Below are 26,131 nucleotides of genomic sequence, written 5' to 3' on the forward strand. Positions count from 1 at the left end.
TTTTCAATCGATTTAAACAGAGAAATCTGGATGGCTTCCCGTCCCTGGTTTCCTGCAACGTTGGCTTTTCCTGTCACACGGTTATGTCAGCTCCAAGCTGTTCTCAGCAGCTGCCCAGACTGTTCCATCCTTCTTCCTCTGGTCACTTGCCTTTCTTTGCTGCAATCTGCCTGTGGACTGTTGTCCCCCTCCCCCCGACCCCCGCCCACCAGAGCTTGGAGCTGAGGAACATGGATTCTTTGGGACCCAGCACACGTTTATTAATGAGGCAGGGCAGTCAAAGGAAACATCAAGAACAGTGACCTGCAGCCCCAGTGAATCCAGCCTGCTTGCAGCTGCTTTCCCTAGCTGCCTAATTGCCAACAAGAAAAGATAATTCCCTGAGAGCTTTTGCAAGGCAGATAACTCCCGACTAACACTGTCAAGATTGATAAATGGGCTTAGTATGATTCACCCCCAAGAATACAGCCGTGAGATGCACAATAGGCTCCTACAAGAAAAGAATTTTCTGACTGCAGATTTGTCAAAGTAAAAGTAACCCCTAATAATGTTTTACTTGGCAACTTGGTGACGGGCTGAAATATTAAGCTGTGACTGCATTTACGGTGGGAAGCCATAAGTGCATTCCTCTTTTGAAAAGTGTGTGTGTGTGTGTGTGTGTGTGTGTGTGTGTGTTCCAAAATCACCTGGTTGTCTATTTCATTGGCTTTTTATTTCTAACCTTGCATTCAGCATGGTAAACTTGCCCCCAAGTGTCCTTGTTTGGTAAATATTAGGAAAAAAGGCAGATGTGTGTAACTAAAGGGGTCACATCTGAACAGGAGCCAGGCACCCTGGCGGGGTGTCTGCAAGAAATTCTCTGCCCGTGAGCTGAAAGCAGCACTTTTTTCTGGGTCCTAGGTATACTCATTTTAAAGCATTCTTGTTGCCAAGGGAAAGTATCATGCAAAGGGGGTTCTTTTCTGAATAATTCTCGAATTTTATTGCTTTGCACCAGCCTGTCACTGCTATATGTCAATTCAATTAGCTGCTGTCCTGGCATATTTGGGATAATTTATGAAAAGTATTAAAAAGCACGTTGTGATGAGTTTGCCAAAAGCTGTAGAAGAAACTGAGGCTTGTCTTTTTAAACTACCGACCATGGGCTACACGGGATCTTCAACGTCATGAGCTACTATATGGCCCAATTCAATGTTCTTTTCATTAACAGTCCAGGGAATAAAGCTATGAAATAAGAAAGGAACAAAATGAGCCAAAGGGAAGCAGAACTATCATACTTTGGAGTTTGAAACAAGTGGAAGGAACTTCAGAACAGAAACATCTTTCTGTTCACAGTCAGAACCTTTGCTGGTACCTTAATTAGTATAGAGTAGGATGATTAATCAGTTAACCTGCTCTAACACTTAAAGATATTTGAAAAATTCAGTTGTGATTTGAATTTGGCTTTAAGAGACAGATTCTCATGGAGTTTCTAGCACATGCCTACAGTCACATGAGGTTTCAAAACGCTGTACCTCGAGCTTTTCTTAGAAAACGGAACCACCGGGGAAAGTAGAACTATTTCTAATTTAAGTGCAAGAAAGCTGACCTATAACGCACCTAGTTTGCATTTCTTATTGTTTACACAAATAGGTGTGGATTTGTCCATATATGATCTTTACAACATTTGAATTTTAAACTGAGGTCAGTTGTTCCCAAGCGTTAATTTTGATAATTTGATAAATCACCTGGACCATCAACTGATGAATAAACAAATTGTGGTGTAGTCTTACTTACAAGGGAATATTAGTCATTGAAATAAATGAAGTACTAATAGTGCCACAATGTGGAGGAACCTTCATGCTGAGTGAATGAAGCCAGACATAAAAGATCACATATTGGATGATTCCATTTATATGAAATGTCTGGACTAGGCAGATCCAGAGAGACAGAAAGCAGCTTAGTGGTTGACAGGGACTCGGGGGAGAGGGGATGAGGAGTGACTGCTTCATGGGGTGAGGGTTGTTTTGGGGGCTCAGGAAAAGGTTCTGGAATTAGTGGTGATGGTTGCATAACACTGTGAATGTACTAAAAGCCAAGGGATTATGTATTTTTAAGTGGTGAATTTATGTTATGTGAATTTTAACTCAATTTAAAATGAAATCACCTGGAGAGCTTGTTAAAACAGTTGCTGGACCCCACCCCCGATTTTTTCTCAGGCGGCAGGTCCGTATGGGGTCTGAATGTTTGCATTTCTGGTAGGTTGCCGGGTGATGCTGAAGCTGGGACCACACTCTGAGGGGCTCTGATCCAGGCAGGTGGTCTGAGTGATGGAAGGATTCCTCCTTCGTATGTAAATCAGCACATCAAGGCTGTATTGATCCCCGTCCATGTTTCACGAGTTTACTGCAGGTGATCCAGGGCTGAAATGATATCTGCAGTGAAGAACATAAGTTTTTTTAAATAACTGAACTTGGGATCAGATCTAGTCTCTGCCATCCCCTAACTGAGAACTCTTAAACAAGTCCCTTCACCTCCTTTGCAAAATGGGAATAACAATACCTATCTCACTGTGTTGTTTTAAAATGTAAATTTTAAAAAGAAAGTATAAAGAAGAAGAAAATATTACTATGAAAGAGTACCCATCATATCATCTAGCTTAAAGCAGGCTCTCAAATAGTTATTCCAAAAAAATATGTAGAGTGTCTATCAGTTCAATATAATTATATATGTTTATATATTTTATATAATTTCTATATGTGAATAAATATGCATGATGCATTTATATATGTGAATGTATTGTATTTCTGATATTTTATTTATATGGTTGGAGAGGCAGTGTGGGGAGTAGGCGTGTCCAGTAGTTCCCTTGGCAAAGGTCCAGCAGGGGGAGAGTGGGAAGGGCTGGGGCCATATTTTAGTCATCATAGGATCCTCCTCAGAGCTTTAAATATAATAATTACTTCTCCAGTGAGTGAGTGGATGAATGAAGGAGTAGTGAACATACTATCCCCAAAGTTTCATTCTGCTATCATCAAAAGTTCAGAAGCAGAGTCAGTATCTGGGAAGCAGGGAGATGAGCAAGCATTTCCCTGGAGGCATTCTTTTGTGCAGACACATTGGAGAAATAGCAGTCTGAATAATCATTGTGCTGATAGATCCTGTCTGTGGATCCTGACACCGTGCTGGGGAGTGGATTCCATGTCTTGTTCAAGGTCCACTGGCCCATTTTTCATGCAAACCAATGAACTGCTCATTGAGTCCTTAAGCCAACAATCAGTGACATCTCTTGTGCACTAAGCACTGTGCAACTAGTGACCACTTAGACGTATTGTAAAAGGTGTTTAAATATGTGTAAATTAGGATTCTATTGTAATTACAGGACTGATATTTGGTATCATCAAATTCCCTTATCTCTTGAGATTTGAAATCATTTTATTTATTTTTAATTGAAACGTAGTTGATTTACAATGTGTTAATTTCTGCTGTACAGCAAAGTGATTCAGTTATACATATTCATACATTCTTTTTTATATTCTTTCCCATTCTGGTTTATCACAGGATATTGAATATAGTTCCCTGTGCTAATACAGAAGGACCTTGTTGTTTATCCATTCTCTATATAATAGTTTGCATCTGCTAACCCCAAGCTCCCACTCCATCCCTCCCCCACCCCCCCTTCCCCTTGGCAACTACAAGTCTGTTCTCTGTGAGTCTGTTTCTGTTTCGTAGATAAGTTCATTGGTGTCATATTTTAGATTCCACCTATAAGTGATATCATATGGTATTTGTCTTTCTGACTTCACTTAGTATGGTAATCTCTAGGTCCATTCATGTTGCTGCAAATGGCATTATTTCATTCTTTTTTATGGCTGAGTAGTATTCCATTGTGTATACGTAGCACATCTTTATCCATTCATCTGTCGATGGACATTTAGGTTGTTTCCATGTCCTGGCTATCGTGAATAGTGCTGCTATGACCATAGGGGTACAAGTATCTTTTTGAATTATAGTTTTGTCTCGATATATGCCCAGGGTGGGATTGTTTGATCCTATGGCAACTCTATTTTTAGTTTTTTGAGAAACCTCCATACTGTTTTCCATGGTGGCTACACCAGCTTATATTCCCTTTTCTCCACACCCTCTCCAGTATTTGTTATTTGTAGACTTTTTAATGATGGCCATTCTGACCGGCGTGAGGTGGTATCTCAGTGTAGTTTTGATTTGCATGAAATCATTTTAGATCACTGAATTCTGTTTACTGAGGGAGGGCCATTGGGTTAGATACAGTTTTTAGTTACTCTCTTCTTCCTTCATACATACCGATCAACCAAGATGATCCCAGCAGAAGGGAGATAATAGGCAGACCCTTGCTTGTCAATCAAAACTAGTTTGCTTAAAAAAAAAAAAAAAAGTGTGGGGGAATAAGAGTTTGAAATTCTTATGAAAAGTACCTTCAGCCATTATCAGTGCTTGGTCCATGCAGGGCAAAGCTCCCTCCCCCATTGAATGATGCTCCATGGTAGTCTTTTGCCATCAGCCTGACCTCCAAGGGCTTAGGGGTCTTCTCTGGGGAGGGGGTCGCCCCTCTGGGTGTGTGTTACTGAAAGAAGAGCCTGCTGCTTTCTGCTGAACAAAGTCCTCTAGGCCAGTCACACCTGCCCACGTGCTTTTGCACTGGCTCCTTCCTCTGCCTGGACCGTTCTTCCTCCAGATGTTCTTCTGCCTGTTCCCTCACATCCTTCTGGTGAGAGCCCCAGATGCCTTCCCCTCCGTGAGGTCTTCCCTGACCACCCTCCCTAAAAGGTCAGCACCTTGCACATCCTCTCCCCCGACCTGTCTTATTTTTCTCTTTAATGCTCATTCCTTTCTAATAGGTAATTGATTCCCTTATCTTCTGTATTATTCGTCTGCCCCACTAGGTGCAAGCTCCACCACGGCCAGGATTTGTGTATGTTTTATTCATTCCATCTGCCCAAAGCCTAGAACAATGCCTGGAACACAGTAGGTATTGAATAAATAATTGCAGAATAATTGAATGATGAGTGACAGGTTACTCTGCTTTTCTTCCTCTAAAGCCTGGCTTTCTCTAAAGGCCCAAATAGGGCTCAGGAATATTCTATCAGAGAGAAATAGTCACCTGTTCTCCATGATGAGAAATCATGAAAGGATGAAGGCAGTAAAGATACTCTGCAGGTACAAAATGCTCCTTGGACACATTGCCATTTGTCATCAAAAGAGAGGTCGTGGAGGATGGCAGAGGTGTTTCTCCATCCTCACGTAGAGGTGGGAATGTTGACCGGTCCAGTCCACAGAGAGGGCAGGAAGGTGTGGGGAAGGGTCGCTGGCCTTCCCAAGGGGCCTCCCCTGACTCTGAGCGAGTCAGAAAGGCCCAGATTGGAGGGAAAGAGGACCTGTTCACATGTGCTTTTGGCGCAGGAGCTGTGAGCCATGGCCGGCAGCTGCTGGAGGTTTTAATTATACTGACTTTGAAGGCAGGCATCCTGCTGGTGAAATCGGGTTACACGCTGCGAGGCCCGGCTCTGTGTTGTGAGTGATGGTGAGCAAGGGTCAGTTTCAGTGAACTCATCCACACCTTGTTTGGCATCTGAGGAGAACATTGCTGCTTTGTTGTTACAGCAGAGGCACCTGGAGGAATTAGCGCCTGGACGCTCTTCCTCGGAGCAAGGCTGGAAAGCTGTGAATTGGGTGGATGCTATTCCTCCACGATTCTAAATGAGAGAGAACTTTAAAAGCACCTGGGGTTTGTCCTTCAACAGAACTGGAAAAAACTAAGAGAACTAGAAATGTATTATTACGCAGATAACTCGACTTCTATCTGACCACATCCAGCACAGACACGAAAAGAGTCGTTTTTTTGCTAACAGTTGATCTGTTCTCCTCTCCCAAATACTCTGAATTTTAAATCCTGGACTTAAACTGATCTCACTCATCTTGCTTCTATCCCTTTCTTTTAAATGTCAATCCCCCCAAAAACCCAAAATGTATTTGTTGTTTTGAAAGACAGTGAGATGGGAGGGCTCGTCGGAGCTGTTTCTGGAGCTGGTTTCAGCCCTCTAATCCCCGGACGCTCGTGGGCATGTTCTGCTCACTTGCGAAGCAGGGTGATTGATACCCCTCTTTCACTGGGCTTCTGTTAATCTTGCTATAAACTGCTGTTAATCTTGCTTATGAACCATTCCCGAGGCTTACAATTTCTCCTTGTGTCTTTCCTAATTAACTTCAACATTTTCTAGAAATCAGTGCCCTCCCAGAATGAACTGGTCAGATTTCATCACAGCACCTGGTTGGGTATCACTGAGTGAGAATGAGGTTTAGTCTCCTGGGTCAGGCCTTGAGATAGAGGTGTCCTGGGAAATGCTTACACTGGAGAAGATTCCATCTCTTCCACTGCAAAGCGAAGTACTGCTCTCAATTCCCTGTGTGATGTACTGTCATCTTTTCAACACAAAGCTCTTCTAAATGGACAAAATTACACTTTTTCTTGTGGCTCATCATCTGAAGCTATTCAGTATCACTTTTGATACCAGGAACAATCAATCTGTCTGCCCAGGAAAGTTATAAAGATTTCGAAAGGAACTTTGTTACAGCACTACATCTAAGTCCTTGTTTACGGTCTTTGTATCCACGAGCAAGACTTGCATGTATTAATTTACTTGTAGATTAGAATTATACTTCAGAGTTAATAACCCGAGATTGATAGAAAACACTTGGGGAGATAGTGCGGTGTTACCAGTTTGGCCCTGGAACTCATCATGATCTTGAAGTATTGCCAGACTCAATCATTGAATGGTGGCTAGTCGGCGGTCTTCAGGGAAACCTAGCGGCACACATTGGTTTGGCCGATTGATTGGGGTCCAATTATAATGTCATCCTGTCTTCATGGGAGAGGGTGCTTGGGCTTGCTGGTCAGCAGGTCCTGCTTCCTCACTAAGTAATAAAACCTGGCTTTCTGGTGTGCGTAGCCCTTATGATAATCGCTGCCTAAGACCTGGGAAAACGCATTCGTAAAAGAGAGTCAGATGCTTTATATACGTTAGGGACCACTAGCTGCTGTGGGAAACAAACCCCTAATTTCAGGGGCTTACCGTCATAGAGATGTGTTTCCCTTGCATGTGACGCCCTGAAGCTCTGTGCTGTCAGTGAGTCAGGACCAGGTGCTGTGTCTGGCTTGTCCCCCTCCTGGGACGTTGGACTGGTCTGAGCCCAGCTGGCAGCAGGGGAGAGGAAGGAACAGCTACTTAACTACCTTCGGCCAGAAGTGACGCATGTCATTTCCCCTCTGCTAATTCCATCACCAGGAATTATCACACGGCCCACCCAGGAGCGAGGCGGGTGGCACAGCCCCTCCGGACCGTGGACGGGGGAGCACGAGCTTTGCAGGGAAGTTGGCCAACTTGGCCACATCCCTATGTAGCCCTGGTTTTTCGAGGCAAGGGCAGCACCTGCACTTCTGACCACCTCCATTCTCTCAGAGCTGTGCCTGGGGAGACAGTGGTTTGCCCTTTATAGGCCCAAACCAGTATCAGCCGGCCGTGACCCACCATGAGGATTGTGTCTGTGAAGCCGTGGAGTTGATAAGCTCAGTCATTTGTACCTTCCCCCTCCCTTGGGATAATGATTGCCTTTCTTATTTTTTTTTTTAACTGAAGTATAGTTGATGTACAATGTTATGTTAGTTTCTAGTGTACAGCACAGTGATTCAGTTATATATACTTTTTCAGATTCTTTTCACTTACAGGTTATTACAAGATATCAAATATAGTTCCCTGTGCTCTACAGTAGGTCCTTGTTGTTTATCTATTTTATATATAGTAGTTTGTATCTGCTAATCCCAAACTCCTACTTTATCTCCCCCTGCCTTTCCCCTTTGGTAACCATAAATTTGTTTTCTATGTCTGTGAGTCTGTTTCTGTTTTGTAAATAAGTTCATTTGTATCGTTTTTTAGATTCCAAGTATAAGTGATATGAGATGATATTTGTCTTTCTGTCTGACTTACTTCACTTAGTATGATAATCTCTAGGTCCATCCATGTTGCTGCAAATGGCATTATTCTTTTTTATGGCCGAGTACTATTCGATTGTATATGTCAATATATATGTACCACATCTTCTTTATCCATTCATCTGTCGATGGACACTTAGGTTGCTTCCATGTCTTGGCTATTGTAAATAGTGCTCCTATGAAAATTGGGGTGCATGTATCATTTTGAATTAGTTTTCATCTTTTCTGGATATATGCCCAGGAATGGATTGCAGGATCATATGGTAGCTCTATTTTTAGTTTTTTGAGGAATCTCCATACTGTTTTTCATAGTGGCTGCACCAGCTTACATTTCCACCAACAGTGTAGGAGGGTTCCCTTTTCTCCACATCCTCTCCAGCATTTATTATTTGTAGACTTTTTGATGATGGCCTTTCCGATCAATGAAGTTAGAGCACTCCCTCACACCATACACAAAAATAAACTCAAAATGGCTTAAAGACTTAAATGTACTTTTTTCATCTTTGTACTTTCCAATATGAACATAGATAGCGTTCATATTACAAGCTACAGATCCTAAGCATTCACTTTCCATTATATCATTTCACACAGAACTATTAATGATGTCTGTAATGAGACACAATCTCAAGTTGTTGATCTGAAAACCATCCAAAGGTCATTTCTTTTTGGATAAAGCACTTCCTCATCAGTGGTGTTGGAACTGTGCAGGACTGGACCTCAGGGTGTAGTCGAAGGTGCCTCATTTTACACCGCTCAAGCCTTTGTTCACTGAGACTAACAGTGGCCACCCAGGCAGATGGCTCCCGTGGGTACCACGCACAGCTGCACGAGAAGGATGCGAGAGGCCTCTCAGTGCCCTGACGACTGACGTCCTGGCTCTTCCCTGCAGGTTCCCGTTCCCCATGGTGTTCAGCAGCTGCAGCAGGAAGGACCTGGAGGCCAGCCTGGAGAAGGGCATGGGTATGTGCCTCTTTAACCTGCCGGAAGTGACGCAGTCCTTCGGGGGCCGGAAGTGCGGGAATGGATACGTCGAAGAAGGAGAGGAGTGTGACTGTGGGGAACCGGAGGTGAGAGAGACGTTTCCAGAATGTTGGTCTCGCGTTCGCGGCTGGGCCAAGAAGCAAGACCTTGAAGGAATTGTGCGGTAGAATGAAAGTGCTAGAAATGCAGGATGGAAAACTCCTACATGACCACCTTGAACAAACTTCATAAGCTAGGGTGGCCTTCTTGAATTTTAAGTATTGCATAGAATAAATTGTCTCCCTGGTTTAAAAAGCTAAAGAATCTTCTCTGTTGAAGGACGCAGTAGCGTAGGCAGGATGAGGGCAAGAACAACGAAAAAGCATTTAGCTTTGAGTTTGACAGAGAAGAAAGCCTTGGAATGCTGGCTTCAAATGGCTAGTAAGTACCAAGTCTTTCTCTCTGTACGGGGTGCACCCGAGGGGAATTTGAATAAGCGTTCGTTTTTAACCAAGAGCTTCTTCCCAAGTTGAAATTCTGCTCCAGCTGCCACAGCTTCCTCTGTATGGACGACCTGAGGCGCCCAGGCTCCTGCCTGTCTGCTTGTTAGCTTTCAGAAGAAATAAGCGAAAGCGGGGAACATTCTTATCCAGCAAAAGGCGTATTTAACCCTGTTTTCCAGCCAGTGTCAGGACATTTTCTCATTTCTGTAGGGCCCAAGATAAAGTTAATCAACATCAAAATTATAACAGCCATTTTAAAATCTCTGAATAATCTTGGGAAGGAAAAAGAAAGACAGGACACAGTGAGACCACCTGGTGAAAGAAGTACCCCCTCAAAACTTGAAGGAGGTTGATTTAGAATAAATCAAAGCCAGTCGTTTGTATAGCAGGCTGTCTCCATGTGGGAGTCCCTCCCTGAGAGCTTGTGCAAGCTGCAGTGGTAGTCAAGTTCAAGATGGGCTTAGCTAAATTCACAAACCGGCTTGATGAGGGCTTAGGAAGAGCAAGTCTTGGAGGGCTGCTCTGAAAGGGGGATTCGGGGATGGAAGGGAACTTGTGCTGAGACTCTGTGTTCCTGTGTTCATCAAACAAGCAGCTGGTTATAGAACCTTCATCATGTCCAATCTCCAAGTCTCTGAGCTTTCCCACATCAGCAGGAATGATCCTGGTCTCCATCTGACCACTTCTGTAAGAATATTGGGAGTGAATATAAGTTCTAGGGAATGGAGGTTGCAGAGGTGGTTTGATGAAATGTTTTTGTGCCCTTGCCAAAATCAGGATTCATCCAAGGTCACAGTGCTGTCCACAGCAGCGTTCAGTTTTGCTCACAGTGCGCAGAGAATGGTTACTATGCAGGAACAAAGTCCTAAGTCCTCACAGAAACTCTTTTTCAGATTAGCAGAGGAAAACTTGAAACCGTCATGGGATGGGTTATGCAAAGTGGAAATTGCTTGGAGACTTTTTCTAATTGCTTAAGGAAAAAAACAAAATTAGTTTAAATTACTCCTATTTCTCAGGAGAGGTCATGTTGACTTGAAATGGTTATCTTTTATCTGAACTCCTTGTAATTGTTTGTTAATCTAAATACATTTGACAGCTCTTCCTGGAGCCATGAACTCTCAGGTTTGGAATGACTCTATTAGCCATCATTTATTCCATATGCCAGCACTGCCACCAGCATCCCTGCCACCCTCCCCATCACCACTGTTACCATGTCCACCACCACCCCACCATCATCACCACTACTGCCACCGCCATCACCTCAACCCCACCACTAGCGTCACCACCGCCACCATCATGTCAGCAAATGCTTGAGTGCCTGAAACTCGCCAGCCTGCTGTTGTGGTCTTCTCTTTTACCTCCATCAAGAAGTCACTCAGCTTTCCCAGGGTGTTTACTGTCTCTCCAGGCAGCTCATTGCAGGACAGCTTTGAAGAACTCAAACTCTTTGCTTACATAAGAGCTGTGTTCTCCCTCCATGTAATTCCCAACTGTATATTTCTGTGCTTAGGGTCCTTATTTGAGGATTCTTTTTTTTTTTTTTTTTTTTTTTTTTATTTATTTTTGGCTGTGTTGGGTCTTCGTTTCTGTGCGAGGGCTTTCTCTAGTTGTGGCAAGCGGGGGCCACTCTTCATCGCGGTGCGCGGGCCTCTCACTATCGCAGCCTCTCTTGTTGCGGAGCACAGGCTCCAGACGCGCAGGCTCAGTAGTTGTGGCTCACGGGCCCAGCTGCTTCGCGGCATGTGGGATCTTCCCAGACCAGGGCTCGAACCCGTGTCCCCTGCATTGGCAGGCGGACTCTCAACCACTGAGCCACCAGGGAAGCTCCTAGGGTCCTTATTTAATAGGAGAAGTTCTTGCTATCTGAAGAGAACTCTCGTTCTCCTCATCCAAAGTTCTTTCTTCCAAGAAATCTTTCAAAGTCGCAGGCAAGCCTTTTGCCTCAATTCTTAGTTTTCTTTCATTTTTTTAAAAATTTCTTTTTAAAGTTTAAGCTCAAACTGTGTCTGAGGGTATGAAAGCCCATTTCCCAGTTTCCAAGCTGACCAAAACTTTTAGTCAGACCTGTGGACCTGGGTTCTTTACCCCACACTCAGTGCTCAGGCCCTGGAAATATCCATCATGCCTTTGTTTCATATTGGCCTATGCATCCCCTGGACCATAAAGACGTCCAGTGTCACCACATCAGTGAGTAAACGGGGTCAGAACAGCTGCCCCAGTTCATGACTGGAACCAGTTTCTGTTCCTTTGCTCCCAGAAATAATGGCCACTATTTTCAAGAAGGTGCATTATTGTCTTAACCCCAGTTCATTGTGATTAAGAATCTCTGTCTACTACCTACAACCCAAGAATGACAATTAGGGCATTTGCTGAGAATTCTCTAATGGCTTCATTCATTACTCTTTCTTCTTTGGAGACTTAGTGTTCGTTGGCTCTGCTGAACTTCTCTATTGAGCACTAAACTAATAAATGCATCAACAGATGAAGAATTTGTCTCTTCTGATAAATAGAGTTCTGCGGAAGGAATAGATTATGGGTAGTTAAAAGGCAAATGAATGCTGAAGTCTTCTGTCCAGGGCACTGGGTTTACATCCACCATGAGGATATCCTGACAACTTGCTCATTCTTCCAAGCTAATAGGGTTGGGAAAGCAGCCTTATCTCCTTGTTTAAAGTCAATAGGACGCCAGTAGCTTGCAAATATCTTTTAAACTCAGTTATCTCTCTCACATTATCAATCCCCTTTGAAGTCAAAACCATTCTACTTGGCTGCGTTTCCATTTGAACTGCTGCGTATATTATATAGCGATTTGTTGGTGGGGGGGTGGGAGTTAGTTCTTAAAGGATCTTAGGACCCAGTTTTAGGATGGCTGATTTAACTTAGAAGTGCAAGGAAGTCTGTAATTTGGCTAATGCGTTATTGGGAGAGCCATTTAGACCATGATGTACAGGACAGTACTGCTGTACGTGTGATGGTACTGACCGGGAGTGCCATTGATGGCCTCCGTTTAAAACAACAAAACCAGTTCCTAAATGTTTTAGGATTGTAAGTCCATGAGTTAGAAACCTTTACCGTCCTGAAAGCTATGACTTCTGGTTGGCAGTTTTATCTTATTGTATATATTACACACTCCGGATGTTTATAAAGTCCTTGAGCAAATTTAAAATTTAATAATTTGGGATGTATTTATAATAGGAGCAAACAGTAAAAGGGAGCATCAGTCATAGAGTTTTACAAAGGGTACAGTTCAGATATCTGGTGAGCCATAAATCGTCTGGATTATCAACGTTTTATTCATTGCATTTATGATACTAATAAATTCATTCGTGGAAGATGGTTTTGGGGAGTAAACTATTATACTATTAAAATAGTATGTGATGGGCTTCACTCTAGCCATAGTATATAAATTCTTCAGCACATAACATATTAAATAAAATAAAAGGACATTGATAAATTCAATCCTGAAGACTCTATTGAACTCTTCTTTCTCATGATAATCAATTTCTTCTAAAATGTGTAAACTCCGAGTTACTGGAATGTTCTAAAGCACCAGATGTCATAAATATACTGGATAGATATGTATAGGCCTTTTGTTGAGAGGTAAGCAAAAGGTATCAATCTCTTGTTTCATTTTGTTAGAAAAAATTAGGTGGCTGTGAAACACAGCATAACAAAGGAGTTCACTTCCTCTCTCATGTTCATTTCACAGAGGACAATCCAGCTACTGTTTGATCTGTTTAAATCCTTTGCAGATCAATGGGCACAGCCCATGGATCTCCTTCCCGCCCCTTGCTCATTCTGAGGTGCATTTCTGACCTGAGGAGGGTCTCATCAGGTGAGACAGCCCACCTGTGCTGAGCAAGAGTCCAGCTACCAGGTCTGGTTGGATTGCAGGGAACCGTGGTTCAAACGCAATTGATTTGACTTCATTTCCTACCAATATGCTCTAGATTAAACTCTGGATCCGTCTTTGAAGGGTAAAGTTTGTATGCATCTATGTAGATTTTTGAATAAGTAAGTTCATAGGACTCCAGTGGTCCTGGTATGATTCCCTGCATTAAGGCCGGCAGTCATGAGACAGACACACACACACACAGCCTCACCCGCTGCTGACATGAATGGCCTCACGAGCCAGCCAGCCTTCCTGTCCGGGTCCCTCACCCCATCATGAAAGATGCTTGAGTGCTACTGACTTTTCCCAGGGACACGCACTCCCAGGCAGTTTATAAACACTTACCAGAAGCTTTGCTTTCTTCCAGAGGAAGATAATCCTCAGTCCGGCTAGTTTTCATCTCAAGAGCCAGGCCCTCTGGTTCTTTCTTCCCTTTTCAGTCACTTAAGGTGCGACCTTTGCTTTCTGTGAGTATCTGTGCCATGTGACCCTGTCAAACCCGTTCCCGTCTCCAGGAGTGTCTGAATCTCTGCTGCAACGCCACCACCTGTACCCTGAAGCCAGATGCTGTCTGCGCGCACGGACTGTGCTGTGAAAACTGCCAGGTGAGTCCTGCCGGTCCCGAGGTCACCCGTGCAGTCAGCTGGTTCAACAGTGACGCAGGGCAAGCCATTGGACAGGGCGACTTCCCAGCACTCGCTGCTGTGGAAACTTTAATCCTTATCACGCAAGTTGGTACCATCTATCTCCTATTTTTATTATCTTCCAATCCTCCTGTGAAATGCATATTCTAATGCTAAGTCATCTGCGATAAATTATTTATTTATGAGCTGAAAAGTAAGTAGACCGAAGAACTCCAGCTCCATGTGAAGTGTTCCGGGTCTGCTGTTGGAGGAAGGTTTCGAGAACCAATCCCCGCTGCTGTGGGGACTCACGCCGGGTCCCTCTTCTCCATCCCAAGAACATGTGCCTGCTGGGTGAGGAGCTGCGTGGATTGTTCCAGGGATTTTGTGTCAACGTCTTGATCTTGACCTGCCCCCAACAGGAGGTGCTGGCTGACCCAGCCCAGCCAAGAGTGGCCGTTTTATACTTTTGCCATTTTCTGCCACCATACCTGCATTCGTTTTGGCAATTCCGTTGTTTGTCTCATTATTCAGAGCTGAGATCTGCCAGAGTCAAAGCCTGAGCTTTTGATTCCAAGGTTCCAAGGGTAGACTTTTATTTCCTTTTAATTAAGCAATTGATCTTGGCATTCTGCTTGCAGGAAACTCCCTCTTAGTGACCCAAGTAGAGCACAGGGCTTGAGAAGTGCATTACGACATTTTACATTCAGCTTTAAAGTATCCTTCATCCCCTTCTTACTTGTAATTAACTTATGGTGAACGAAGGTTGAAAGAAGCTGACACCCCCTGCACACAGCAGCTGGTGGTGGAGGTGCCTGGAGGGGGCTTTGCAGGTGGGGCAGGTCACTGGGGCTCAGACAAGCCACCCTGAGCCGTAAGTTCTTCAACCACAAAACGATGAGGCATTGTTTGGCATTGTTGTTCCTAACATCCTGTACAGCTCCCTTGCTTTACTTCTCTACACGCCCCTGTAAAGTCCGACAGACAGCTTTCCAGCTCTCTGATTTGATGGCAAAGTAAAATCGCTGTTGTAAGTGTGCCCTTGGAATTATTTTTGTCACCTTGCCCGCAAAGGCTAACGCTTTAAGCGCAGACGTCTTCTTAAAACACATGATGGTGTTGGTGACCAGAGATCTTGTTCTTAAGAATCAATGGGTCCATTAGGCAGCACCTGCTCCCCCTCTCTGAGGTGCCAGGTGCCAGCAACCAGCTTGTCTGCTCACCAGAAAACCCTGATGTTGCATGAAATTAAAAAGAGGCTGATCTCAGTTACCCCCCATAATGGAAAGGTGAACCTCGGAGCCCGGAGAAAGACTGTTTATTTAATGAGCTCTCTCTGCGGTGAAGGGAACTTCCTTTGAAATCCTCGCCCCTCTATGTGAAGCTGCAAGAGGGTGGTCCTGCTCCTATCCACCCCCGGAGTGTTGCTGAGACCCTGCCTCCCCCTTTCCCGCAGTCACGAGCTATAAATGGCCCTCTCCTTTCAGCTGAAACCTGCAGGAACGGCGTGCAGGGACTCTAGCAACTCCTGCGACCTCCCAGAGTTCTGCACGGGGGCCAGTCCTCACTGCCCGGCCAACGTGTACCTGCACGATGGGCACCCGTGTCAGGGGGTGGACGGCTACTGCTACAACGGCATCTGCCAGACCCACGAGCAGCAGTGCATCACCCTCTGGGGACCAGGTACGTGGCCGCCACCACCTAGGTGCAGAGGGCCGGGGCCAGGGGGCCCGCTCTCTGTTTTCACGAGCATCCCTCCTGGAGCGCGCTTTCGAAAAAGCTTCCTTCTGTTCAGCTGGAGCGATTGGCTCTCTGGTGGGACCGGGGCCCTGCCAGGCACTGGGCACGCAGAAGTGGGTGCTGCCCAGAGCCCGCCCCAAGGAGCTCAGTCCCGTCCAGCCAGAGATGTGTGAGCACCTACTGTGTGCCCGTGGGGTGAGAGGGATAAACCAGCCAGGACCCCTGCCCTCAGACAGCTTATCAGGGAGTTGGGCAGACAGACGGCAGAACTTCCCACCACTGCCCTGACTGTGTTAGTGCTTCTTAGAGCCCAAGCGAGGACCCCAACCAAGGGCAGAGGGTGCTGGAGAGAAAGTCAGTGCTGCTGGAGGGCCGGGGGGCTGCCTTGGGAAGGCCCAGGGCAGACCTGATGTGTGAGTCTGTGATGGGGAAGGATGTGCAGAGGGGTGGCCCAGAGTGGGAGGCCCGAGCTCTAGAGGAAGAACACGGAGACAGATGTTTAAGGGCCCTGAACACCTTTGAGGTTCTTTTCAAGTTTTTTTTTTCTTAATTTATTTATTTTGTTTTATTTATTTTTGGCCGCGTTGGGTCTTTGTTGCTGCACGCTGGCTTTCTCTAGTTGCGGCGAGCGGGGGCTACTCTTCGATGCGGTGTGCGGGCTTCTCACTGTGGTGGCTTCTCTTGTTGCGGAGCACGGGCTCTAGGCATGCAGGCTAAGTAGTTGTGGCTTGCAGGCTCAGTAGTTGTGGCGCACGGGCTTAGTTGCTCCGTGGCATGTGGGATCTTCCCAGATCAGGGCTCGAATCGTGTCCCCTGCATTGGCAGGCGGATTCTTAACCACTGTGCCACCAGGGAAGCCCCCCTTTGTGGCTCTTGAAGGCAGAGTGACAGACACGTGTGTCCCAGAAAAAGCACCCAGGTGGGAAGGTGGCTAGGAAGCGGCCGCTGCGTGATTGGATCCCTTAGAGACTGTTCACCACTTCCCGGGCATGCGCCGCTGGGCCCGGGCTCTGTGTGGTTTGGCCCTTGTAACCTTCCCATGACCCCTGAGGGAGAGACAATGACTACAGCTTTATGGAAGGCAAAGCTCAGACTCAGAGGCTGGAAGTTACTTCCCCAGGTCATGAGGCTGGGATGTGAACCCAGGTCCTTGTGACCAGAGCCCAGGTGTCGTTCTCACACTGCGCCGTCACCCCAAAGAGCCAGTGAACGGAAGTCCCACAGGTGCTCTAGGATTAAATGGATGCACAGATGTGAAAGGGGGAAGACTGAGTCCCCTGTGTCTCTCTCCTCCGCTGCCCCGTCTTCTGGGGCCAGAGATCCAGGGCCTGGTGGGCAGCCCGGGGCGTGGGCTTGTCACCCCAGGGTTGGCCGCTTGTCTCCTGCGTTGAGTATTCTGGCAGTGAATCCCACAGGGTATTTTCCAAGACTGTGGCCCAAACTATCTTGTCGTTCTTCTCCCTCTTCCCGTTGGTGGCAGGGTGACCTCAGTTCTGGCCATGAGGCCCCAGCTGTGGCAAGGGCCCTGTGACCAGCCAGGCCCAGGCAGAGGGCCAGGCAAGCTCAGGCTCTGCAGGGGAGAGAAGTCCGATACGGGCCTTTGTCAGACTTTATGGTGAGATTTTGGGTCTAGGGGTGATGAAGGAAGTAAACGAGGGCGGAAAACAATAGCTAAACCTCAGAGCTTGGGTTTTCAATGTGACGTGAAAGCAATGACCCAAGCGTGGGGAACAGGGCAGGTGTTTCTTGGGGCTGGGGCCAGTCACAGAGCCCACCCACCACCCCCCCGCCAAGCCAAAGGTGCCCTTGTGCACTGGGAACTTTCTGAGGGAGGAGACCGAGCAGCCTGGATGCAGCAACGAGGGCTAACACAGCCTCCGTTTATCCCGTTCTCTGGAGAGTTCTTCCAATGCCTCAGGTTTCACGGATGTGAAACCTGGGCAGGTGGAAGGAGAAGCTGGTGGTGCCTGGAGCCTTAGTGCTTTGTCTTTGGGCCCTGGCCTCCTCCCTGGCTAGGCAGGAGGGCCCAGGCAAGGTAGGGCTTACAGCTTCCGAAGCTTTTCAATGACAAGCACAAAGTAGGCACTCACTATACACATGTCACATGGTTGTATGGGCTCTGAATGGCTTAGTGACTTCAGACAGCTTTTAGCCAAGTGGGGTCACTTTGGGACAGTGGCTCCTGCTGCAGGCCAAATCTTCATGGCCTGAAGCATCCCTAGTGGCCGTCCCTTCCCAGCCTTTCTCCGGACTCGGTAATCTCCCCTTCTCGAGTTACAAGGGATCTTATAACATTCCCTTCCAAGGAGCATTCCATGGCCAGAGCACACACAGCACTTGGAGCTTTTGGAGTGAAATGCGGTCTTCGGTGCCCTGCTGTATTAGAGCGTCTGGCCCCGGTTCCAGAGTGAGGTCAGATGCAGCCCCGCCGTCCCCTCTGAGCTCCCACCACCGAGTGACTCAGCTGGCTGCGTGCCTTTGATTCATGGTGACCAAGGCTGGTATTCATTATCTCATCCGATTAGTCCTCCTCGAGCTGCCTGACCAGAGACAGACCCAGACAGGCGGACAAACTGACAGCGTGACTCACAGGCTGAGCTTTTCAAAAGCAGTAGGGAGTTACCTGCTTGGAACCCTCAACATCCTTGTGAGCGAGGGTGGGGACCCTGGGGACCGCACCACCCCCAGGGCAGGGACTGCCTCCCCGGGGCTCTGGGCCGGCCCCCCCTCTCCCCTCCCATCGTCACCCTGGTGACTGAGGACGCTTTTCCCCGGGCGACAGTGGGCTTGCCGTGAGGGGGCCGTGGCACATAGACTGAACATCTCTGACGTCAGAAATTCCGAGTTCCTGGAAACAACCAGCACGGGGACCAGGCTTGGGGGAGCCCCTCAGGCTGGTGACTTCCTGGGGTTCCATCTACCTCGGCCAACCCCTTCGTAGTTCTTCCAATCACCACACAGACTTCCTCGGGAGAGCAGAGAACTTAGTGCCACCACCAGCTGTGGCACTGGTACAGTGGCCCTCTGTACCAGGGGGCTTCTTAGAAGGGCCTTCACCCACCCCCTTTGCAAATGTGGTGTGCTCCTTTCCTTATATCAGTGTGGTGGCCTCACTGTCCGGTTCAAGGGCATTGTGTGAGTTTCCTGTGTATGCTCTAACTCAGTGGCTTACGACAACACAAATTTATCATCTTCTAGTTCTTGGGGTCAGACGTCCTAAAATCAAGATGCTGGCAGGGCAGTGTTACCTTCGGAGGCTCTAGGGGAAAATCTGTCTCCTGGCCTTTTCCAGCTTTGAGAGGCAGCCTGCAATTCCTTGGCCCCTGGCCCCTTCGTCCACCTTCAAGTCCAGCAGCACAGAATCTTCAAATCTCTGTCTCTCTCTGACTTCTGCTTTTGTGGTCAGATTTCCTTCTCTGACTCTGACCCTCCTGCCTCCTTCTGGTAAAGACCCTTGTGATGATATTGGACCAGATCACCCAGCATCGTCTCCCCATCTCAAGACCCGTAACTTAATCACATCTTCAAAGTCCCTTCTGCCAAGTAAGGTCACATAGTCACAGGTTCCAAGGATTAGGACATGGACCCCTTTGGGGGGCCATTTTCTGGCTACCATAGGCATTGAACAGACCACTTATTGGCAGGGTGACCTTCAGCAGGCTACTCAACCTTGTTGTACCTCGTCTGTAAAGTGGGGAGAGTAATACATCTACCGCACGGGTGTATCATTGTCCTCCAACATAGCTTATTATCTATTTCATATATGTGAGTATATTACATGTATATATCACATGCAGTGGCATGCAGCTTGCGCAGTGCCTGGGGCCGTGGGGAGGGCTGAGATCTGGTGGGAAGAGAGAGGGGGCTCAGCCTGGGGTGAAAGAGGTAGGGGAACCAAGCAGGAAGGCTCCAAGCCGAGGTTGCCCTGGAGTAGTCATTAACGGGGTGGGAGAGGAGGAGATTTCCTGCGTGTGGAACAGCAAGGGCCAAGGTGCACAGGAACAGGGGGGCCGTCTCAGGGAACTGCGGGCACTTCGGCTTTTCCAGAGCTTGGGCTGTGACCTGGAGAGCAGAGAACCCCGTCTGCCACCCCCTTCTCTCATTTGCTAGCTATTGAATGATGTCCTGCTATTGTGAGATGCTGACCAAGAGCCCTGGTCTGCCAGAGTGACATACTTCCCCCAGTCCCAGTGCCCTCTAGCCTAGACCTGCAGTAGAGTCGGGACGTGACCGTCACAGTTCCAGGGGCAGAGGTCACTTCCTCGGCCAGGTCCCGGCCAGCTAGATGTGCCAAGCTGAGGGCAGTGTATTGCTGTGTTACAGTGGTTGCTTTCAATTAGCTTTTCATGTTTCAGAAGAGGAAAACTTATTGTCAAGGATACATTTGCAATCTTTCATCTCCCATCCTTTAGCAAACGCTCTGGGATCAGGACCACATTTGCTTTGGGATCATTTTTGACCCCCTATGAAGACAGTAACTCATAAATCTAGGAGTCGCTGAGCTCTTGCTCTGCCTGCCCTTGCCATTGGCAACTTGGCCAGAATCCTCCGTTACATTCAGGAAGTCAGTTAGTTACTCACTCCCCAAATCTGGCTACCCAAACACTGACCAGATGAAGCCCTTCCTTCCAGCTAACTATTCCCTTTTGAGATGGACTTTTCTCAATCCAGCATTATATTTCAATAAAATAATCCTGCTTCCAAATCTTTCTACAAATAAATGACAGAAAATTCAAAACATATGCCTGCAACTCGTAACTGGCAAAGTAATATACTTATAGAATACCTTTTGGGGCTTTTGTTCATCCGCTTGTTTTCCTAGTTATTATTGTTGATGATATTCTTGCTGGCTCGGAGTTGACTTTTTTTTTTTCTCACTGATTTTTCTTCCACAAATCTTGCATCTCAAGACTTTATCTGATGATGTCAAATCCATAAATGTTATCTGCAGCTCATACCGTACCTTGTATTTAGCCCTCTGTCCACTTCAGTCTTAATATCCACAAAGATTTTCTGTCAATGTGACATGACCTTTATTCCTTCCAAAACACAGCTGGATATGTTTCTTCAGGCACAAAATTTATTTTTGCCAACGTCATTTATCCAAACCACTAGCATGATCGCTGAAAACGGTTGGAAATTAATCTTACAGATAACTGTGTGTCTAGAACCACAAACAGTCTGCATCAAGGAAGTCCTGAAATATCTTAGTTCTATCTACTTTATCACTCACCAGAAAATAGTGTCGCCTGATTGATGCAGTGTGAGCTGGCCAGACGATTTTTATGGGCATATTCAGTGTTTATCTGCCAGGCTAGTTTAAATGAGTTTGCTTTATGATGACATACCTGGAGCAGTACAATTACTAATCATCCACAACTCTGGTGGCTACAGATGGGAAGAAAAGGGATTTTTGCCAAGAGTCATAGTGTTTAGGAGGCAGGGAAGTCTCCTTTTTGTCCCATTGTGCGAGAAAGAAATGATAGAATGTGTTTGCTTGGACTTCATTTTCCGATGGATGTAAAGGTCAATGTGGAAAAGCAAGACAGAGGGAGAATTATGGGGAGGACAAGCAGGCTTCAGTTGCTTGTGAAGATGCCTTTGTCTGTGGACATTAGTGACAGGGGTTGGGGAAATTAGTGATGGGGGAGGAGCCGAGGTGACTGAATTGGGGACGTGCATTTGCATAACTGTGTCATTTTAAGGAAAAGATTAGATCAAGTAAATTGTGGGCTTAGTACAAGATGTCATCATCTCTCTTTCAAAAGACATAATGACATCGGGAACTTCCAAACTACAATTATAAATATAATTGTTACATAACTCTGAAGATAAACCTGGTAATTAAATTCCATCACTTCTTATAGAATTATAAAATACGGTACGATGTCAAAATTCCCTCTGAAAGGCTAAATTTCATCTTTTGATAACGGCAGAACATCTAAGAGCTCCATTATTAAGAATTCAAAGGCTGTAAATTGATATAGTGGTGATAAGAAAACGTGTCACTTTTTTTCATGAGACAGACATGAAGTCTCTCGTCTTCATGAAGACAGACACCTTTAAGTGCAGCAGATTTGAAGCCAGATCTGTACCTTTATAACGTCTTACAAGTGGATAGAAGTCATTTACACCTTTTAGATTATTGACCCTTCTGTCTCTAAGATAAACGCCAGCTGGCTGCTCACACACAAAAGCCACGCGAAACTCTTGGCTGGACCCTCCTCCACTGTCCTTCCTGGCACCAGTAGGTCCTGACAGCCAGGGCGCTCAGGGTTTGCGTCTTCTGGTCTGGTTCCTATAATGATGTTTTCTTTTATTGCAAGAGCTCTCCCTGCTCCCGAGGTCATCACGGAACCCCCTTTCTGGTTTCCTTGCTTATAGGATTTCTGACTTTGTCTAAACTTTGAGGGAATGAGAGTTTTCCTTTCTAGGAAGTAAAATGTCTGTCTTTTTGTGACTTTATATCTTCTTTCCTCTTAAGACAGCCCGGTAATACTTCATTTGATGTAAATGAATAAGTGAAGACCCAGAGTCACAGAAAAGGCAGACCAGGAGACAGTGTTCATTTACCCAAGATGCTTTGTTCTGTGGAAACCGCAACTGACTTCCTCTGGGGAGGGCGGCGGAGACAGGATGTGCTTTCCCTAAATTGCTTTCCCTGTGGTTTTCACTCATTCGTTCTTGGAACACACCTGCTCTGTGCAGGCCTGAGGCACCGTCTCAGTCCACAGGGGTTTTTACAGTGAGGCGGGAGCCTCGAGACATCACAAAAGGCAAAAGCAAGTGTGATAGATGCAAAGAGGGGACAGCCCAGCAGGGTGAATGAGAACAGCAGGGTTCCCAGGCTCAAGGGGAGGTGGTGATGGAGGGAGACCCTGAAGGGGCTCAGCCAGCGATGGCTGGCAACACAGCAGCCCAGGCCCCTCATCCAACCAGCTCGAGCAGTTGGGTTCCAAGGAAGGTGCTGAGGCACCCGGCTTTGGTCACGTATCCATCACTGACCCAGTCTTATGACCGGTGGCGTGGCACACTCGATGGGCCAGACTTGAATTTCATGCCCATCCCTTTGGCACTGGTTGGGAACGTTAGCCTCACCTGAACCATATAAAATGGGTTTCCCATAAGAAAAAGGGTTTTGTTCCTAGAAAAAGGGATATGGGAGAGGTATTAGACAAAACTAACAATTGAATAATCACAAGCCTTCTACTCTGCACCTCCTTTTCACAAATCTCTATGGTTGCTCCAAACCACCAGAGGAAACACACACACAGACACACACACACACACACACACACACACACACACACACACACACACACACACACACACACACAGAGGCTCTCCTATAAAGAGAGGTTACCTCCTAGGAGGGGCGTGGCCAGTGGGCTGCTGGTGGTACCAGGTGGGGCTGAGCAGTGCCCAACCTCTAGCTGGGAGCTTGCTGGCCCCAGGAGGTGGCCCGAAACCCTGCGTGACAGTGTCCTACAGCTTGAAATTGGAGGTGAGGCAGCAACAGGGCATGTTGTGATCTGGATCAAGTTTCAACTGCTTGTATACTTTTTCATTTATTTTAAGTTTCGTTTATTAAACCCCTTGGTCTTTAAGCATCATGTTTCTCATGCAAGATTTCTCATCCCAACATGGAGACTTCAGGGTAAGAAAATGTACGTCAACTGGATGAGAATGAGCATTGTAAATAGGGTCTGCCCCATCCTTCTCTCACTTCTGTCACTCACCTCCCCCACGCTATTGAAACAACAGCAGTTTCAGAGTATTGATGAAAGTTGATCGAAGTTGATGGAAGTTTTCAATCCCTAAGTACTTGAGGATGGAGATGCAAAAGAGCTTATGCATCAAGGTTGACCATGAATTGCCCATCATAGTGTACTTTCCCTCAATCCTCCAGATAAAAGAATGAAGGAATTACGTGGCAAGGGATCAGGTATGCATTCTGGTCTTTGATTTCACAGAGAGAGATCTATCTAGCCTATCCCTAAGCATATGCAGCCGATGAAATCATGACCCGCTACTCATCCAGCTGGGAGTTTCCTTTGCCACGTTGTAGCCAGCAGTGTCATTGCTGTGCCCACCGATGACACGTCCTGCCGGTACATCAACAGTAGAGTGGGATGTGACATCTGCTGCTCCCTTGGGTTTTGGGTAAGAGCTGAAATGAACAAAACTCTTGGAAATAGACAGGTACTGCTTTCTTGCAAGAGACAGGAAGTTAACCTTTAGAACTCTGCATTGTTCAAGCCACTGGGCAAATTAATACCAGAGTGGAGTAAATTTTACTGGTCAGACCCCACTCAGCTTTGTTTCTTTATGGACTGACTTCTACTGCATGCTGTGCCCAGCACAGTGACTAATAGTGCGGATGCCCAACAAATGGCATGTTAGTGAACCAAAACGTTCCCATTCATCTAAAGCGTGTCTGTTGGTTTAAGGGCAAGGAAGGGAATTACAGGGAAGACGCTCTTTGTTCCCAGAGTTCAGTGGAATAAAGAGGAGTCAAACTCAAGTGTCTTTCCTTGAGGTCTCCTGCTGCCTCTTTCAAAATGGTGCTCGGCCTCTGCGCGGTGTGGTGAGGTTCTGGAGGACCAGTCCAGCCTGGCTGGGGGGGGGCGCCCAGAATGAGCACAGGGCTCAGGGAAGCAGGACCTCACTCACTGAAACAAGTAAGGAGGAGGTGGATGCAGGGAAGCTGAGGTCCTTGAGCTATGACTATACTTTTTGTTTAATATACAAAGTATGTACAGAACCTCCCAGGGTTTCCGACGAGGAGATTCTCTTTCTTCCCTCTCGTTTCCCAAGGTGGGTCCAGGAGTTCCTCACCCAGTCACTCAGCAGCCTTCATTGGCTTCCCGTGATGTGCTAGGCACTGGGGATGCCCCTCTGTGAAGGAAACAGGTGTGAAGCCCTTACCGACACCATCCTGAACTATTACAGTGTTAAAACATGGCAAGTGTTGTAAACAAGGTCGGTGCCAAGGAGTTCTCCTCCCCTCACATCCTTAATGTTCGGGGGCCAAGCTGTCCCCTTCCCCATGATCAATGGCCATCCTCAGAGTAACTCAGGTTTACTGAGAGCCTGGGGGACTCACTGAACCTCACAGCACCTCAGGTCAGGTGCTGTCCTTGTCCCCATCATAGAAATGAGGGAAGAGAGTCTCAAAAAGTTCCCATAACTTGACCAGGGTCTCCTAGTGTGTAGGGTTGACACCAGATCAGCCCATTATTCTGAGTCCCAAGCCCCGGCTCTTCCAGTACTGCAGCACGGCCACCGGGTGTAGAAATCAAACAGGAGGAGGCCTTTCAAAAGGAATTGAGACTTGATAAACATTTGTTTTTGTTTTTCTTAGATCCCATACATGTGCAAATATAAAACAGTTTTCCCAAAAGATTCGGCATTGGAAAGAATGGTTTACTACTGACCTCTTTTTTTTAAATGTATTTTATTGAAGTATGGTTGATTTACAATGTTGTGTTAATTTCTACTGTACAGCAAAATGAGTCAGTTATACATATATAGATATTCTTTTCGTGTTCTTTTCCATTATGGTTTATTACAGGATATTGAATATAGTTCCCTGTGCTCTACAGTAGGACCTTGTTGTTTATTCATTCTCTATATAATAGTTTGTAGGTGCTCACCCCAAACTCCCCGTCCATCCCTCCCCCATGCCCCCTCCCTACTGGCAACCACAAGTCTGTTCTCTATGTCTGTGAGTCTGTTCCTGTTTCGTAGATAGATTCGTTGGTGTCATATTTTAGATTGCACATATAAGTGATATCATATGGTATTTGTCTTTCTCTGTCTGACTTGCTTAACTTAGTACAATAATCTCTAGGTCCATCCATGTTGCTGCAAATGGCATTATTTCATTCTTTTTTATGGCCGAGTAGCACTGACCTCTTCATCTCTCAGTCGTGTCTTTTGAATCTCACAGTCCAGCTGAGAAAGTACGTTGGACCTCGTGAACCTGTGTCAATGCTGGTTTACGGGCTCATTGAGGTCAACTGACAAAATTGGGTTTGAGAAAAGACAAGAACATTTATCACGTGTTTAATTATTATTCCTAGGGTGTGACTTCCTGCCTCCACTTTTTTTTCAGGTAAAAGAGCTTTTAAAAGCTCACTTTGGCAAGCAACAGGATGGGTAATTAGGTTGTGGAGATCATGAATATACACCCACTGAGCAAATAGAAAAAAGTAAAATCAAAAGACTCACTGTTCGGTGAGTGGGTACTTAGGCCTAAAAATAAGATTCCCCGTGACAGCATCACAACAGAATAAAAGGGTCAGCGTCAAAATAAGCTGTGAATGAAGGGAATGTGCTGTGGAAAACAAAGACTTTTTTTAACCATTTTATGGAGTTACGATTGACATACAAAAAGCTGTACGTA

General features: G+C 46.2%; 1 protein-coding gene across 2 annotated transcripts in view; it reads left to right on the forward strand.

Annotated features, from left to right (window-relative positions):
* The window catches only part of ADAM12 (ADAM metallopeptidase domain 12), a 402,635-nt gene that overhangs the window by 317,809 nt on the left and 58,695 nt on the right, over positions 1-26,131 (forward strand). For both annotated transcript variants that reach the window (XM_057530791.1, XM_057530792.1), the window contains exons 12-14: positions 8,895-9,072; positions 13,876-13,965; positions 15,471-15,666. In XM_057530791.1, the coding sequence (XP_057386774.1) occupies positions 8,895-9,072; positions 13,876-13,965; positions 15,471-15,666 (464 nt within the window). The remainder of the gene's footprint in view (positions 1-8,894; positions 9,073-13,875; positions 13,966-15,470; positions 15,667-26,131) is intronic.

This window comes from Balaenoptera acutorostrata, chromosome 16, assembly GCF_949987535.1.
Source record: "Balaenoptera acutorostrata chromosome 16, mBalAcu1.1, whole genome shotgun sequence".
Lineage (NCBI taxonomy): Eukaryota > Metazoa > Chordata > Mammalia > Artiodactyla > Balaenopteridae > Balaenoptera > Balaenoptera acutorostrata.